Source organism: Pongo pygmaeus, chromosome 8 (genome assembly GCF_028885625.2).
Source record: "Pongo pygmaeus isolate AG05252 chromosome 8, NHGRI_mPonPyg2-v2.0_pri, whole genome shotgun sequence".
In the NCBI taxonomy this organism is placed as follows: domain Eukaryota; kingdom Metazoa; phylum Chordata; class Mammalia; order Primates; family Hominidae; genus Pongo; species Pongo pygmaeus.
In genome coordinates, this window is record NC_072381.2 from 18754429 (window position 1) to 18770981 (window position 16553).

Sequence of the window (16553 nt, forward strand, 5' to 3'; positions counted from 1 at the left end):
TGAGTCCAGAAGTTCGAGCCTGCAATGAGCTATGCTTGTGTCCCTGCACTCCAGCCTGGGTAACAGCAAGACACTTTCTCAAAAAATAAAATTTTACAAACATATCAGCTATGAAAGTAGAAAACAGGTTACTCTATATTTTTGTTGCAGCTCAAAAAAGAGTTTTAATTTAGCACTGAAAATTCATACGAAATACAAGTAAACAAATGAAATAAAACTTCGCAGAAAGTTGGGGGCGGGGGGGACGGGGAACATCACTGCACTAAATGGACCTAGAACACATTATTCTCAAGATCCTTGGGCCCGTTCCTAGTCTTCTTTTGTATTATTTTCCATGACAGAGTCTAAAGTCTGCATTTATAAAGTTTTGAATTCCTGTTATCTATAGAAAGTTGCTAACAATGGACAAACTTAGTATTATCACTGAACAATTAAAAAGCTCCCTGTGACAAACTTTTATTAAGAATCTAATTTGGAAATGAAGTTCTTACAAACCTGGGTCCAATAACAGGAATAAGTAACACATCTTGAAGGTCTGGATGTTGAAGAATAGGAACACTTAATCCATTAAACTGCTGTTAAAGATAAACATGATTATAAAGCAATCCATACATTTGATACATTTCAACTTATGAAACTTTTCAGTATCATCATCTACCACAGCATGAAGCCCTAGTAGCTCTGCGGCACTTTCACCTTATTCCACGGGATACTGTAAAAATCCAAAAGACCTCAAAACAACAATGTTTTCTCTATTTTAATTCTGAAGTATCCTGACTTCCTTATAAGACTCAATTTTGCTTACTATTTGGCATTATAAACACAAACCGTGGTTACCCTAAATGATTTACTTTAAAAACATTTAATATAGAATTACATGTAGTATTCCTTTAAGAAAAGTTTCTGAATAAGATGTTAAAGACTGAGATTACTATTAATAAATACTACCTAATATACACAATCAACACTGGCATCCATGTCAGCTTTGGTGGGAAAAAGAAATGTTTATGGTACAGGTTCGGGATTTTCAGTATTCTCTATTATAAGGGAACCAGAAGATTGTCACACTGAAAGCAGGTACAGGTGCGGGAGCCAGCTCATACCAGCTCAGGAGAGCCACTGCATGCATCTCTTTCCAATTCCATGGTCACACATGTAGCCACCAGGGAACATGCTGAGTACTTATACCACAGAAATAAACGAACACCACAAATTGGGGTTATTTTTCCCAGAAAGGGTTTGTTAAATATGTACCAGCATGCCACTGTCACAAACAGAAGACAATTGGGCACCCTACACAGAATAAAAAACAGCTGCATAGGGGACTGGAAGACAGGGACCATATACTCTACTAGAGGGCAGCACGCAAATATTTGAGAACAAGACTGCCTTGTAGGTTAGGGTTTATCAACTCCATTTTCACATACTACATAAAAGAGCAATCACCACAATGCATGTTTGCATTGCCCCACAGGATTCATACACTATCTACAGAAAACTTCTGAGATCAACTTACTGATTTTTAAGTTGATAAGGAAACAGAAAATAATCATGCATATTTTAGAAATATAACTTCATATCTACCAAGTCACCAGCTCTCTGAACTTCTGCTTCTTCCAAAGGGTATAGTTATCAAACAGATAACTAATAAGCAATCTGAAAAATAAATTCCACCTCAATCAATCAAATCCTTCCTCCTTTCTCTTTCCCTCCCTCCTTCATCATTTTGATAGCCTTACGGTATCAATTATAGGGAACAAATCTTGCCAAAGACAAGATAATGAACTTTGACTTTTGTTTTATTTTGTAAGTAACATTTGATTTAGACTGTAGAAATATCTTATACAGAGATCAAAGCTTCTCAAGCCAAAGGTCATTGTCTCTTCCCTTTGATTAGGAGCATGATAATATACAAATAAAACCCATAAAACCACACATGTACATACCCTTCATAACACACGTTTTTTTCCAAACCAAGCATATCATCAGCTTCTTTTAATGTTGGTTTCTGCCCTATGCTATTTTAAAACAGCCTTATTGAGATAATTTACATACCATAAATTTCACCCATTTTAAACGTACAATTCAATGATTTTTAGTAAATTTAAAGAACTGTACTCCAGTTTTAGACAATTTCCATCATCCCACAAAGATCCTTCATGCTCATTGGCAGTCAATCCCTGTTCCCATTGCTAGGCAACCACTATTTTTCTTTCTCTATAAATGTGCCTTTTTCTGGACATTTCACATAAATGGAACACAAACCGAGCATCCCTAGTCTAAAAATCTGAAATGTTACAAATCCAAAACTTTTTGAATGCTGACATGATGCCAGAAGTGGAAAATTCCATACTTGACCTGGACTGGTCAAAGTCAAAATGCAGGCTCACAACACAGTTTATCCAGCCTACTGTGTTTTTGTTGTTGTTGAACAGCTAATTCAGGTATTCTGGTGATGCTACTGTGCTGCTTAGTTACCCTGAACACATTATTTTTTTCACTGTATTAAGGTATGTCTTTTTTTTACTGTTAAGTGGTTACATATGAGTAAGTATAAGAAAACGTGGGCCGGGCACGGTGGCTCACGCCTGTAATCCCAGCACTTTGGGAGGCCAAGGCGGGTGGATCACGAGGTCAGGAGATCGAGACCATCCTGGCTAACATGGTGAAACCCTGTCTCTACTAAAAATACAAAAAAAAAATTAGCCGGGTGTGGTGGCAGGCGCCTGTAGTCCCAGCTACTCGGGAGGCTAAGGCAGGAGAATGGCGTGAACCCAGGAGGCGGAGCTTGCAGTGAGCCAAGATCGCACCACTGCACTCCAGCCTGAACGACAGAGCGAGACTCCATCTCAAAAAAAAATAAATAAATAAATAAATAAACTGAAAACGTATAGCTCAGGCATGGTGGCTCACTCCTGTAATCCCAGCACTCTGTGAGGCCGAAGCAGGTGGATAACCTGAGGTTAGGGGTATGAGACCAGCCTGGCCAACACAGTGAAACACTGTCTCTACTAAAAATACAAAAATTAGCTGGGTGTCGTTGAGCGCACCTGTAAGCCCAGCTACTCAGGAGGCTGAGGCAGGAGAATTGCTTGAACCTGGGAGGCAGAGGTTGCAGTGAGCTGAGATGGCGCCATTGCACTTCAGCCTGGCTGACAGAACCAGACTCCCTCTCAAAAAAAAAAAAAAAAAAGAAAATGTATATAAATACAATTTTCTCTGTATATAAACTCAGAGTCAGGAATGATAGTAATGCCAAACAACCAGATTGTCCACATGGCTATCTGAGATAGTGACACCTTTGCTTTCTGATGGTTTAATGTATATAAACTGTTTCCTGCACAAAATTATATAAAATATTGTATAAAATTACCTTCAGGCTATGTATACAAGGTGAATATGAAACATAAAAGAATTTCATGTTAGACTTGGGTCCCACATCCTATATCTCTCATTATATACACGCAAATATTCTAAAAGCTAAAAAATCCAAAATTTGAAACAATATGTAGCATCTGTGTCTACCTTCTTTAATATTTTTGAGGTTAATCCATACTGTAGCATGTATCAGTTCATTCTAGTTCATGATTTTTATTGCTGAAGGATTCTACTGTATGAATATATCACATTTTGTTTATCTCCTTAAGAGCTGATGAATATTTGGAGTATCCCCTTTTGATTATTATGAGTAGTGCTTCTATGAACATTCATGCTGGAGAATTTATATGGACATATGTTTTCATTTATTTCGGGTATATACCTAGGAGTGGAATTGCTGGGTTTTAGAGTATGTTTAACTTTTTAAGATACTACCAGTGTTCCAAAGAGATCATATTATTTATATTTCAACCTACAATGTTTGAAGATTGCAGCTTCTCCATATTGTCACCAGCCTAATTAAATTTTATATTATTAAATTTCAGCCCAGGCACGGAGATATATGGGATTCACGCGTGTAATCCCAACACTCTGGGAAGCCAAGGCACGCAGATCACTTGAGGTTAGGAGTTCGAGACCAGCCTGGCCAACATGGTGAAATCCCATCTCTGCTAAGAATATCAAAATTAGCCGAGCATTGTGGCCAGTGCGTATAATCCCAGCTACTCGGGAGGCTAAGCCAGGAGAATCACTTGAACCTGGGAGGCAGAGGTTGCAGTAAGCCAAGATCGCACCACTGCACTCCAGCCTGAGCAACAGAGCGAGACTCCATCTAAAATATAATGATAATAATAATTCAATATGTTGTGCAGAGATATTGGGGACAAAACACTTACTTTTATATCATCCTGTTCAGGACATCTCTTTAGGACATGTGAACTTTTCAACGTGAAAGGAAAAAGAAATCCACAGCCTAAAACCTCCTCCAAGTACGCTTTCTTACTAGAATCGGGTACTGCTTTACCATTGGTTTCCTATCTAGTGACTCGGACCCAAGCTTCCCTGTCCAACGTTAACCTTCAAGGAAAGGGACCCAAAGCCCAGAGTGACTGATCCTAGCCCATGGGATCTTGTATATCCAGAGTAGGATACTAAAATATCCAGGTTCTGGAAATCATTTGTTATGAAAAAAAAATAATAAGGCCGGGCACATGGCCTCACACCTGTAATCCCAGCACTTTGGGAGGCCAAGGTGGACGGATCACAGGGTCAGGAGTTCGAGACCAACCTGGCCAATATGGTGAAACCCCATCTCTACTAAAAATACAAAAATGTGGCAGGCGTCTGTAGTCCCAGCTACTTGGGAGGTTGAGGCAGGAGAATCGCTTGAACACAGGAAGCAGAGGTTGCAGTGAGCCAAGATCATGCCACCGCATGCAGCCTGGGTGACAGAGTGAGACTGCCTCTCAAAAAAAAAACAAATCTGGATCTGAGTTATGGATACTTCCAGTGGGCCTCAGAACAGTTTCCTATTTATTAGCTGAAAACATACACATGGTTATGGAAAAGTAATGATTTTAGCTGCTTAGGGCAACTACTTATATTTTATACCTGTCATTACTCTCAATAAGATTATCACTATCTATCAATAAAAATCAGATTATTTTTTTTTAAATCTTATTTAATTATTATACTAAGGTTTGGTCTCATACACTGAGATGCCATAGCTGGTTCTTCTAATAACATGGTCGTCTATTCACAACTTGGTACTTATAGAATTGTTCTTAAAGAGAGTATGACAAAGAGTCCATAAATGTAATAGAGAGATTTTTTAAAAGGGGATAAGGGACTCAATGATAATTTTCTGAAGTTTTCTAAATAACTAAACACAGCTTGGGATTTACAAATGGAAACCCTTTAATCATGGTTGCCTCTCGCTTTTAATTCAGACACAAATAAGGCAGAAATGAGTCTGCTGACACCCACGTTACATGTTACAAGTCACTGAATAACTACAGTATACAATTTATGTGGTACCTCTCAGCATCTATTTTTCTACATCCTACATTGCTTTTGAGGTAAATTTCAGTGTACAGAGTATGAAACACATAAGGCAAAGCTTTCAAAAGCAAAAAAGTATATACAAGATAACTCAAAAAAATAAAAACAAGATAACTCAAATACTTTCTGCTTAGAAGTCATAAATGCCATTTTATAATATTGTTTTATCTGTAAGAGGAATATTTTGCCAAAACTATTTTATTGGTTGGATAAAAAAAAGTCTCATGTTGTTTTACATTGAAAATAGATTCAGATTCATTATCTTAATTTCCTGGTTTTATAAAACATAAGGTGCTCAACACCTTTTTTTTTTTTTTTTTTTTTTGAGACAGAGTCTCATTCCATCACCCAGGATGGAGTGCAGTCATGCAATTTCGGCTCACTGCAACCTCCACCTCCTGGGTTCAAGGGATTACTCGTGCCTCAGCCTCCCAAGTAGCTGAGATCACAGGCATGTGCCATCATGCCCGACTTTTTTTTTTTAGTAGAGCCAGGGTTTCACCATGCTGGCCAGGCTGGTCCCAAAGTCCTGGCCTCATGTGATCCACCCGCTTCAGCCTCCCAAAGTGCTGGGATTACAGGCATGAGCCACCACGCCTAGCCCAACATCTATTTTTTTATGTCAATTAACAATATAATCTCACAGGTACTTAGTATGTACCTCCTTACCCCTGGGCTTATCTCAGCTATACCATCTGTCCTCCTGGTCATTATATGCTGCTTATCACAAAGCCACAGGTTTTTAAGGTTAGACTGGACTTCTTCACATGTATTTTAATGATGAAGCTACTAAGGCCCAGTTTAATGTGGCCCAGAGGGGTTTAATGAGCTATTTAGTCACCAAAAATGAATAAATTTAGAATCAGAAGTACTAGGTTCAAGTTCTAGCATTACCACCTAGGATAATTTTGAAGAATTTACCATTCATGGTCCTCAATCTCCTTATCTGTAAAATTGGAAGTGTATTACATCATTCATAGGATTTTAATGGAGAACATGGTAGATTGCAAAAATGTAATTATGTACAAACGACAGAAAATTTCCACAAACCTTCTGAAGTTCATCAAGTAACAGATTTTTCACATGTTGTACTGAGGCTAAATGTGTATTCACTCTGACAGTTGTGAATGACGGAGGATGTGACAGGTGCTTTAACAAAGTTTCAAACTTCCTTTCTGCTTCTTGTTTACCTAAAGCAGTCACAATCTAAAAAGAAGAAGTTAATGTTTAAATTTCCTGAGAATTAAAAACAGTCGGCAGAACATGCTTATATATTAATTCCATCTAATGAAACACCACTTAGCAATTGTTCAGCTCCATTCTATTTTGCTGTATTGTTTATACGTTAATAGCAACTAAGGAAATAGTAATACCTCACGGGGTTCTTGGGCTTAAACATGGTAATAAACACCTAAGAAAATGCCTGAAATAAAGGGCTTAGAAAAACATTGCCTAAACTTCAAAGCATTACGAACATTTTCCAAATATTAGTATCTGCTACATGTATTCACATAAATTCAGCAATTCAGTCTATTTATAATGCATTACCATTACAGCATCTCTGTAGAGTTAACATTATATTCAAGTTAGCTGGATGTTAGCTAATTAGCTAACATCATATCCAAGAGCAAACTCGGTGGTATCCTTTTAAAACACCAATATTTAAAGAATAAGTAATATTGATATAGTCACTGTCAAAGATTCCCCTAGGACATCAGCTTTTTAATATGGTGTTATTAAATGTAACAAATATATATTGTCCAAAAAAGATGAGTAGCAAAGACACCTGTGAGATATGACGGTATAAAGACTCAAACAACAATATTCCCTTGTAATTAATCGAAGCGTTTCAAGAAACGTATTTTTTTTCCTATTTGACTAAACCCTGCTTTACAGAATCTTCACAAACCACTTGTTAGCCTACTCATGCACCAGCCTTAAAAGTATTCATACTTTCTCAAGGTTTAGTCTTATCAAAACTGAACATTCAGCCTGGGCAACAGGGTGAAACCCCATCTCTACAAACAATACAAATATTATTAGCCAGAGTGGTGGCCCCTGTCTCAGGTCCCAGCTACTCGGGAGGCTGAGGTGAGAGGATCGCTTGAGCCCCAGAGGTCGAAGCAGCAGTGAGCTGTGATCACGTCACTGCACTCCAACTTGGGCAACAGAGCGAGACCCTGTCTCAAAAAAAAAAAAAAAAAAAAAAAAAGGCATAAAACTTAATATTCCTTTCCCTTCAATACTTTTCACAAAGGCATAGCTTTTCATTTTGTAAAACCATACCATTGATGAGGCTCTGAGGCAGAGGCAGTGTCAAAGAAAGACGGTTGAATCTTTACAAAAACAATGTTCTCCACTTTAAAATCTGCTGGAAAAAATTGTGGAATGCCCCTACTTCTCCTAATATGTGCCTTATATTTTAAGTCCCTTGAAATCAACAGAATATATTTTCTCTTTCCATACAGTCTAGTCCCTTAACATAATCTTTGGAAATGAAACGTAGAAATCAAATCTAAAAGGCATAGCTTCAATAACATATTCAAAAATGAGTAACATTTAAGTGGTGTTAATCTGACTAAAAAAACAAAAGATTTCAAAAAAAACAAAGTTGCTTAGAGGCAACATGGTAAAGTGGAAGAAAGGACAGGCTTTGCAATAAAAGACAATCAACATTTACTGAGGACTTCTGTGGCAGAGAATGCCAATAGCAAACAAAATTAACATTTTTTGAAGACTTACATGCCAAGACAATGCAAGTTGTTTTCATTTACGTTTAATATCCTAAAACAACGTGGTAAAATATTATTAATTTGGCTAAAAAATTAAAGATTTGGAAAAAACAAAGTTGCTTAGAGGCAGCATGGTAAAGTGGAACAGCCAACAGGCTTTGCAATCAAAGATAATCAACATTTACTGAGGACTTCAGCACATAAAATTAACATTTTTTGAGGACTTACATGCCAAAACAATGCTAGTTGTATTCACTTACGTTTAATATCCTAAAACAACCTTGTAAGATATTTTTAACTATTCTCAATTTTTCACAGAAGAGAAAAATCTAGGTTAAGCCACGTAATTTACAAAGCACTAGAATGCAAATCAAGTGCCTGAGATTCAAAAGCTGTACCTTTGTTCATTACACCTGAACTCTCCCTGCAGATTTCAATAGTTACTTGATAGCTGTGTCAACTTGGATCAGTTACACAATTCCTTGAGTAGTCAGTTTTCTCCTCTATTAAAAGAGGAACAAACCTCTAAGAAAAAAAAGATTGTGAAGATTAAAGATGCAAATCTCCTAGCACAACTGCTGGCATTTAAGAGGCACTCAACAAATTACAGAATCCTTTTCACCTGAGTGCCAGAGCCAGCGCTCTTTTAAAATTCGACTCGAGTTCTTGAAGACAGGGACCTTTTCTTGTTCATCCTTGTAACCCTTTGTGCCATGCCTGACAGGCACATGCCTTTTTTCCCTTCTTTTCCACTCCTAAATGTTAAAACATATACCTTATTCACTTCGTATCTCAGTAAGCTTTAATACCTGTAGAAACATATTGGTATTTTTACACTTGATAGACAAGTAGTAAGAAACGATGGCTGTCAAGATTTCCCTTTATACTTATTTCTATTTCTCTCAAGTGTGCGAATATTTGAGTTTTTGCAAAATATCATCTAAGATCTTTACCTGACCTACCTCCTTATTCATAAAGCCTTCCTTAAGATAGTTTTCAACCTCGGGTCTCAAAGATATCTTAGGGAAAACAGACATTTTTCCTGTTGTTTAGTTCTCCACCAAGAGAAATGCTGGAAAACGGTGTTTTTTTTCCTTTCCGAATTAACAGTGACGAGTGTCTTGACACCAGATGCTCAGGAAAATCTTGCCGATCACGCTGAGTTAATTTCAGAAATGCAAAGGTACACGCTTTCTCAAGCCTAGCCAATTAGAAGGGGCTGCCGGGCTTCCACCACACCTCATCGAGGCAACGTTTTCTCGTAGAGATGCTCATGGAAATCACTGAGCCAATGCCACTCACGTTGCAAAGAACCAAAAAAAGAAAAAAGTGCTTAGTAACTGATTCCGTGGTGAAATGGACGCAGATCAGTAAGCCAGGCTGACAGCAGCTCGGTCCCTTTATCTTTTCTATCAGTTTCCAAACACGCGCCCCCTATTTCTCGGCGGAAAGTCCTTTCCTGCTTACGTCACGTCCGGCGCCTGCGGCCCACCCCTCCCTTTCCGGTCCCCCAATCCACAGCCGCAAATTTCCCCAACACTACCTTACGCTACGCCACGCCTCGCCCCCGGAGGTTCCTAACCCTGCGTGAGGCGCTTTTACCTGCCTCAGGTTAAGTAGGCAGAGCCCGCTGGCGGGATGGTCGAAGATATTTAGTTCCCGGTACCGGAGGGCTAGGTGCCAGGGGCAATGGGGAAACTGCCAAATGGCGTGGGTTGAGTGGAAGATGTTGCTGGACTGAAAAAAGGCAGAGCCCAGTTGCTGTCCTGCCAGTTGTCCTCCAGTTAGAGGATGAGGCCAGAATTTGGGCGCATCAGCCACCGTTTGATTTCATGACATGATTTTACTTCTCTCAGGCATATAGATCTGGTTTCAGTTGTGAAGTTCATAGGGTTCATATTTTTGAAAGTTGGGTTAATGGTCTGTTAATATCCAATGCTCAGGTAAAACTTAAAACCCACAGATAGTGTTTACAGTTAGTTATAAGGCTAACTGCTACTTGTATCATAGTTGACATATTCTTTAGAGTTTGGAAGACCCTTGCCATTTTTTTTTCTTTTTTTTGGTCATAAGCAGACGAGGATATAGAGTCAAAGAACGAGGATATCTAACCAAACTCACTGAGTCATTTTATAATTGTACAGGAAAGTCAAAATAATTCTATCACCTTGACATGTTTTTTGCAGCACACCATGGTAATTTACACATAACTATAGGAAAGGGTTTTTTATTGTTTTTTTCTCTTTAATTTTCACACCAAATTATACACACAGACACACACACATAGAACAGGTACTTTCCATGACACACCAACTCTTTACCAGAAAAAGTAGAAAATAATGTATGACCATTATACCATACAACAACCTGCAAGTTGTTTATCATTTTTTCTGCTCTTTTTTTTTTTGAGTCTCTGTCGCCCAGGCTGGAGTGGAATGGTGGGATCTCGACTCACTGCAACCTCCACCTCCTGGTTCAAGAGATTCTCCTGCCTGGGCCTCCCAAGTAGCTAATATTACAGGCATGTGCCACCAGGCCCAGCTAATTTTTGTATTTTTAGTAGATACGGGGTTTCACCATGCTGGCCAGGCTGGTCTCAAACTCCTGACTTCAAGTGATCTGACTGTCTAGCCTCCCAAAGTGCTGGGATTACAGGCGTGAGCCACCACACCCAGCCCATTTTCTCTGTTTTAAAGAGTAAATCAAGGTTGCTAGGGTTGAAACAACTCTCCATGGTCTCACAAATAAAAAGCCAGGATAAAGACTAGTAATTCGGCTTCTAGAGCCAATACCTTGTCCTTGACCATAGCATATTTCTTCAATAAATCCATGAGATTCTTTCATGGCTAAAACATCTGAAAGTGATAAATGTCTAAATCAGACATTTCCAAAGGAATTTCTGTAGCCTCAATTTCATGGTGACCATAGCAGCACTGATGGCTGGAATCTGTATTTTAGTGATAAAGGAGAAGGAGGAACAAGTTGAACTAGATTTTAAACTCCACAAGGATACAGACTTTATTACACCACTATGTACCCAAGCCTAACCCATAATAGGCACTCAAATACTTACTGAATGACTAAATGAAAAGATGGATGAACATCTCCATAAACTATGGAAAGAAAATGCTGATAAAGCATTTGCCAGAAATTACGTCACTAGTGCCACACACGGACGGTATTGAGGACATTTAGACTTTTTTGTCTGTTTGAGATGGAGTCTCATTCTGTCGCTCAGGCTGGAGTGCAGTGGTGCTATCTCAGCTCACTGCAACCTCTGCCTCCCAGGTTCAAGTGATTCTCCTGCCTCAGCCTCCCCAGTAGCTGGGATCATAGGTGCCCACCACCATGCCCGGCTAATTTTTGTATTTTTAGTAGAGATGGGGTTTCACCATGTTGCTCAGGCTGGTCTCGAACTCCTCAGCTCAAAGTGATCCACCCACTTTGGCCTCCCAAAGTGCTGGGATTACAAGCGTGAGCCACCACACCCGGCCATTTAGACTATTCTTGACTAGATGTTATTGTAATGACAGTTAATGTTGATGAAGATATCTCTTGGTGTTCTAAGGCTGGATCCAAGAAAAGCATATTACAAAACAAGAGGTTGGCATAGTAGATATGTGCTATGTAAGCAAAGGAAAACTACTCTATGAATACACCCATATAAGATTTATTTAGGCTACAAGTTCTTAATATGGGTGATATGGCTCCCCAGGGTGTGGGGAACTCAGGGGGGACTGAAACAATTTTTGATATAATCTCACTCTTTTTAGTTTGTGGAACTCCAAAGCTTAACCTTACCAAAACAATCATTCCTGAGCATTTAATTTCATGGTAAGGGTATGGGAGAATTAGCAGGAAAAAATGTCTAGAAAGGCTCTTTAGGGGGAAGATAATTTTAAAAAGTTGATAAAACACTGATTTAGGTGATCACTTCCCTCGAATCTCGCTCTGTCGCCCAGGCTGGAGTGCAATGGCATGATCTCGGCTCACTGCAACCTCCGCTTCCTGAGTTCAAGCGATTCTCCTGCCTCAGCCTCCTGAGTAGCCGGTATTACAGATGCCTGCCACCATGCCCAGCTAGACAGTTAACTAATTTCTATCTAGTCCTCCCTTTTTCTGTTCTTCCAAGTTGCCTTTTTATTTCTTCTATGACAGGCATGCCTCTTTCTACTTGCCAAAATGTTATTTCAGATTGATCTTGGAAGAAAGGTCTTAATTCTGCCTCTGGCTATCTCTATTCAAGGGAACTTCTTTCCTTCTTAATTTCAAACCTGAATGGTTCTATGAAAATAACATGACACCTATAGTCACCCATTCACCCATAAATCCAATCCTGTATCAGTACAGCAGCTCCAGTCTAAGCTCAAATTTATTTGGCATTTGAGACACAATAAATTAGGGCCTATATCTGGAAAGTGGCCTGGTGCAGTGGCTCATGCCTGTAATCTCAACACTTTGGGAAGCTGAGGCGAGTGGATCACGAGGTCAGGAGTTCAAGACCAGCCTGATCAATATGTAAAACCCCATCTCTACTAAAAATGCAAAAATTAGCCTGGCGTGGTGGCGCATGCCTGTAGTCCCAGCTACTCGGGAGGCTGAGGCAGGAGAATCGCTTGAACCAGGGAGGCAGAGGTTGCAGTGAACCAAGATTGTGGCACTGCATTCCAGCCTGGGCGAGACTCTGTCTCAAAAAATAAATAAATAAATAAAATAAAAAAGTCTGGAAAGTAAAGGGAAGAATGAATACGATTTAGTTCAGAATACTGCCAGGATTAAACAAACAAAAAATCAATCTTGGATTGGTTCATATTTATTTCTAGAAATAATACTATATACCTTACCGAGAACTTCCCATTTTTCTTGCCATGCTTATGGAACATTGGAAATTAGCACCATAATTTGCTTTGGGGAACGCTTCTCTGAAAATCCAGCAGTCCAACTGTTGCCAGACTTAAATCCCTGGCTGCTTTATCTTGCACATATCCTTCACACCTAAGTAAGGAACAAACAACATAGATTCTTACAAAGAAAATGGTATTAACATATGACTGAAGTTTAGCAGGGTTCCTGGGCAATCTATATCTTTGACACCTCTGGTGTCAAGCTACTAGGGTGCAGATTCCAGTTCTTGCAACCTCAGGCAAAGTATTAAAGTTCTTTGCACTTCAATTTCTTCATCTGTGAAATACAGATAATAGCTCCTGCTTCATAATTTTACTATAAACCAAACAAATTAGGTAGATTGCTTTAAATGGTACTAGAACAAAGTCCTCTGTAAATGTTAGATAGTATTATCATACATGTACTGAAGGAATGGCTATAGGATAGTGAAAAGTCATTTGTGAGGAAAGAACTAAAGTGACCCAAATTCTGACATGTCAAGAGAGTTAACTTTTCTATCTAAGGGAGGAGTGAAGATTTCAGGTGTTTAGGAAATGTAAGAGGCTCCACCCGAAGGAATGGGACTGTAGTAAAGAGGGGCAAAGCTGTTTCCAGAGAAGAGAGGACCAGAAACTTCAAGAAATTGAGTCAGCTTCAAAAGCCAAAAACCTACTATAGATGGGTAATTTATAAGCCACCATGACTGCCACTGAGAGCCCCTAAAGGACTACATGTGTTGATGATAGAAGCTTTGAAGTACCTGTTGGAAGGAGCATTTATCAAATGTAGGAAGGCTGGTCACATTGAGCCCTAAACTACAGAAGAGATGTCAACTCTCATTGATTGAATTATGACCAAAGTCATAGACCTTTGGCTAGTTTGATCTAGTAGATATTTTGAAACTCAGGATATTATGGCTTCTCTTTGTAAACATAAAGCAACTTTGTCAGAAATTTATCAACATTTTATCAACATACTTTTCGTAATGACAGGAGTGAGACGTGAGTTTCTTCTATATTACTTACAGCATCAAAAAATTCTTGGTCTCTCAATAGATATTTACAGAAGGCGATCATATTGATTTCAGACCATATGGCAGGGAGAATTTTCTGACAGGAAATCTATCAGTCACACCTAATCTGGAGACTGATCAACTAAACTAAAATCACAACGGGCATTACCTTAAAGGTTGAGGAAAGTTAAAAAATGGTGGCTTCCAGCACTTTGGGAGGCCAAGGCGGGTGGATCACGAGGTCAGGAGTTCAAGACCAGCCTGACCAACATGGTGAAACCCCATTTCTACTAAAAATACAAAAATTAGCTGGGCATGGTGGTGCGTGCCTGTAATCCAGCTACTCGAGAGACTGAGGCAGAAGAATTGCTTGAACCCGGGAGGCAGAGGTTGTAGTGAGCTGAGATCACACCACTGCACTCCAGCCTAGGTGACAGAGTGAGACTCCGTTTAAAAAAAGTAATGGACAAATTGATCAGAGTTGTATAAGTAATAAATTGAATTCAATTACAGCTACAGCTAGCTCTTCCAAGTATTATCTGAAGTTAATTTGTAATAGTTCCTTTTAAAAACATATTATAGTTTTATTTTTTAAATTCCCGAGTTGTTTGACATTTTTCTTCCTTGAACCCTTTAAAATATTTTGTTGAACTGGATAGAGATTTTACTGGGATTCCAATTTAATTAAAGGAAGTTATTTCCAATGAACACTTAAGAAAATTAGTTATAATCCTTTTTTTTTTTTTTTTGGTTCAGACAAGATCTCACTGTCACCCAAGCTGGAGTCCAGACGCATGACCTTAGCCCACTGCAGTCTTGACCTCCTTGGCTCAAATGAGCCTCTTGCCTCAGCCACCCCATTAAATGGGACTACACATGTGCACCACCATGTCCAGCTAATTTTTGTATTTTTTTGTAGAGACAGGATTTCCCCATGTTGTCTGGGTTGATCTAAAATTCCTGGGCTCAAGTAATCCACCTGCCTTGGCCTCCCAAACTGCTAGCATCACAGGCATGAGCCACCACGCCTCTCCTACAAAATGCAATTGAATGTATTTTTTCTAACAGATCAATAAGTACATCAGCATGATTTCTGTTTAGATAATACACAACTATATTCTGTTAATCAATCATATTACTTTTGATAATTGTGGCTATTTTTCTTTCCCTCTAGTTTGTAAAAATTTTAGATTTCCAAATCAGCAAATAAAACTTTTAAATATGAAAAAATATTTTTAAAATATTAGAACAGTCTCATTGTCAGGCCAATTGTTCGTAAGAAAGGTGTTAAAAGTAAGTTAAAAGTAAATTTTAACGAACTGAAAACTTCAACACTAAAGTTTTCTGAAATTTCATAGAAGCAAAACCAATAAAAATATCAAGAGCCATGTTCAAATAAATACATTCATTCCACTTAGTTAAAAGTAGAAGTATAATTCAAACTGACTGTCTCTAAAATATCATAAAAATGTTGAAGAAATCTATAGTTTTTTTTCTTCAAATCTCTGCATTTTCTTTATTTTTATTTTTATTTTTATTTTTTTAGACAGAGTTTCACTCTGTCGCCAGGCTGAAGTGCCGTGGTGCGATCTCTGCTCCCTGCAACCTCTGCCTCCCGGGTTCAAGCAATTCTCCTGCCTCAGCCTCCTGAGTAGCTGGGATTACAGGCGCGCGCCACCACACCCGGCTAATTTTTGTATTTTTAGTACAGACAGGGTTTCACCATGTTGGCCAAGATGGTCTCCATCTCTTGACTTCGTGATCCACCCGCCTCAGCCTCCCAAAGTGCTGGGATTACAAGCGTGAGCCCCAGCGCCCAGCCAAATGTCTGCATCTTCATATAAAAATGCTTTGTCCTTTTCAGAAATGGTTTAATAGAAATCCGAAAGCCAGAAAAAAAAAAAAAAGCAGAATGTGGTTTATATCCATGTCTAACAATTGAAGAAGCTGTTACAGAATCTAAAGTTTGTTTTGTGATAATGAAGCTAGGACTAAAAATGTCCTTTTAAGCCATTACTTACACAAACACAAAATTATTCACATTTATGGTCCAACTGATAGTCATGAAAGTTAAGTTTGCATACGCTCAGTACATTCTTTTTCCTCTACATAGGAGGCTGAAACTTGCCTTTAATGTCGTAACGTTGGAGCATATTATCCTGCCTCTAAGTCTTAAAGGGTCTTTAAACCATAGCACTGGGAGGACGTAAGTCATACATTCTCCTTGTACAGGTTTACTCAAGAGTTTGGCATGTTAAAAGGCCACGTTGCCAAGGTTAAAATCCAATCATCTGACTGAAGTCATAGTCTTTTAAGCTTGCTCCTCCGTCAACTGGTTTCAAGGACATTCAGTTTCGTTTCATTCCAGGCTGTGAAGCTTTTCTTTTCAATGCTAGAACCTAACCATGGAAAGTGGAATTGAAAACAATTACACAGCGAATTGGCTTATGCGTGGACTTCGATCTGGGATCCACGAACATACCTAA

At 38.8% G+C, this 16553-nt stretch overlaps 1 protein-coding gene across 11 annotated transcripts in view; it reads right to left on the minus strand.

Moving 5' to 3' along the window:
- Nucleotides 1-16553, minus strand: part of NSUN6 (NOP2/Sun RNA methyltransferase 6) — an 87891-nt gene that overhangs the window by 70686 nt on the left and 652 nt on the right. For 3 of the 11 annotated variants that reach the window (XM_063669617.1, XM_063669616.1, XM_063669614.1), the window contains exons 2-4: nucleotides 13016-13166; nucleotides 6490-6645; nucleotides 496-575 (exon numbers count right to left, since the gene is read on the minus strand). In XM_063669617.1, coding sequence (XP_063525687.1) covers nucleotides 496-575; nucleotides 6490-6645; nucleotides 13016-13054 — 275 coding nt within the window. In that variant the 5' untranslated portion in view covers nucleotides 13055-13166. The other 8 variants (XM_063669611.1, XM_063669610.1, XM_063669615.1 and 5 more) reach the window with 7 other exon arrangements.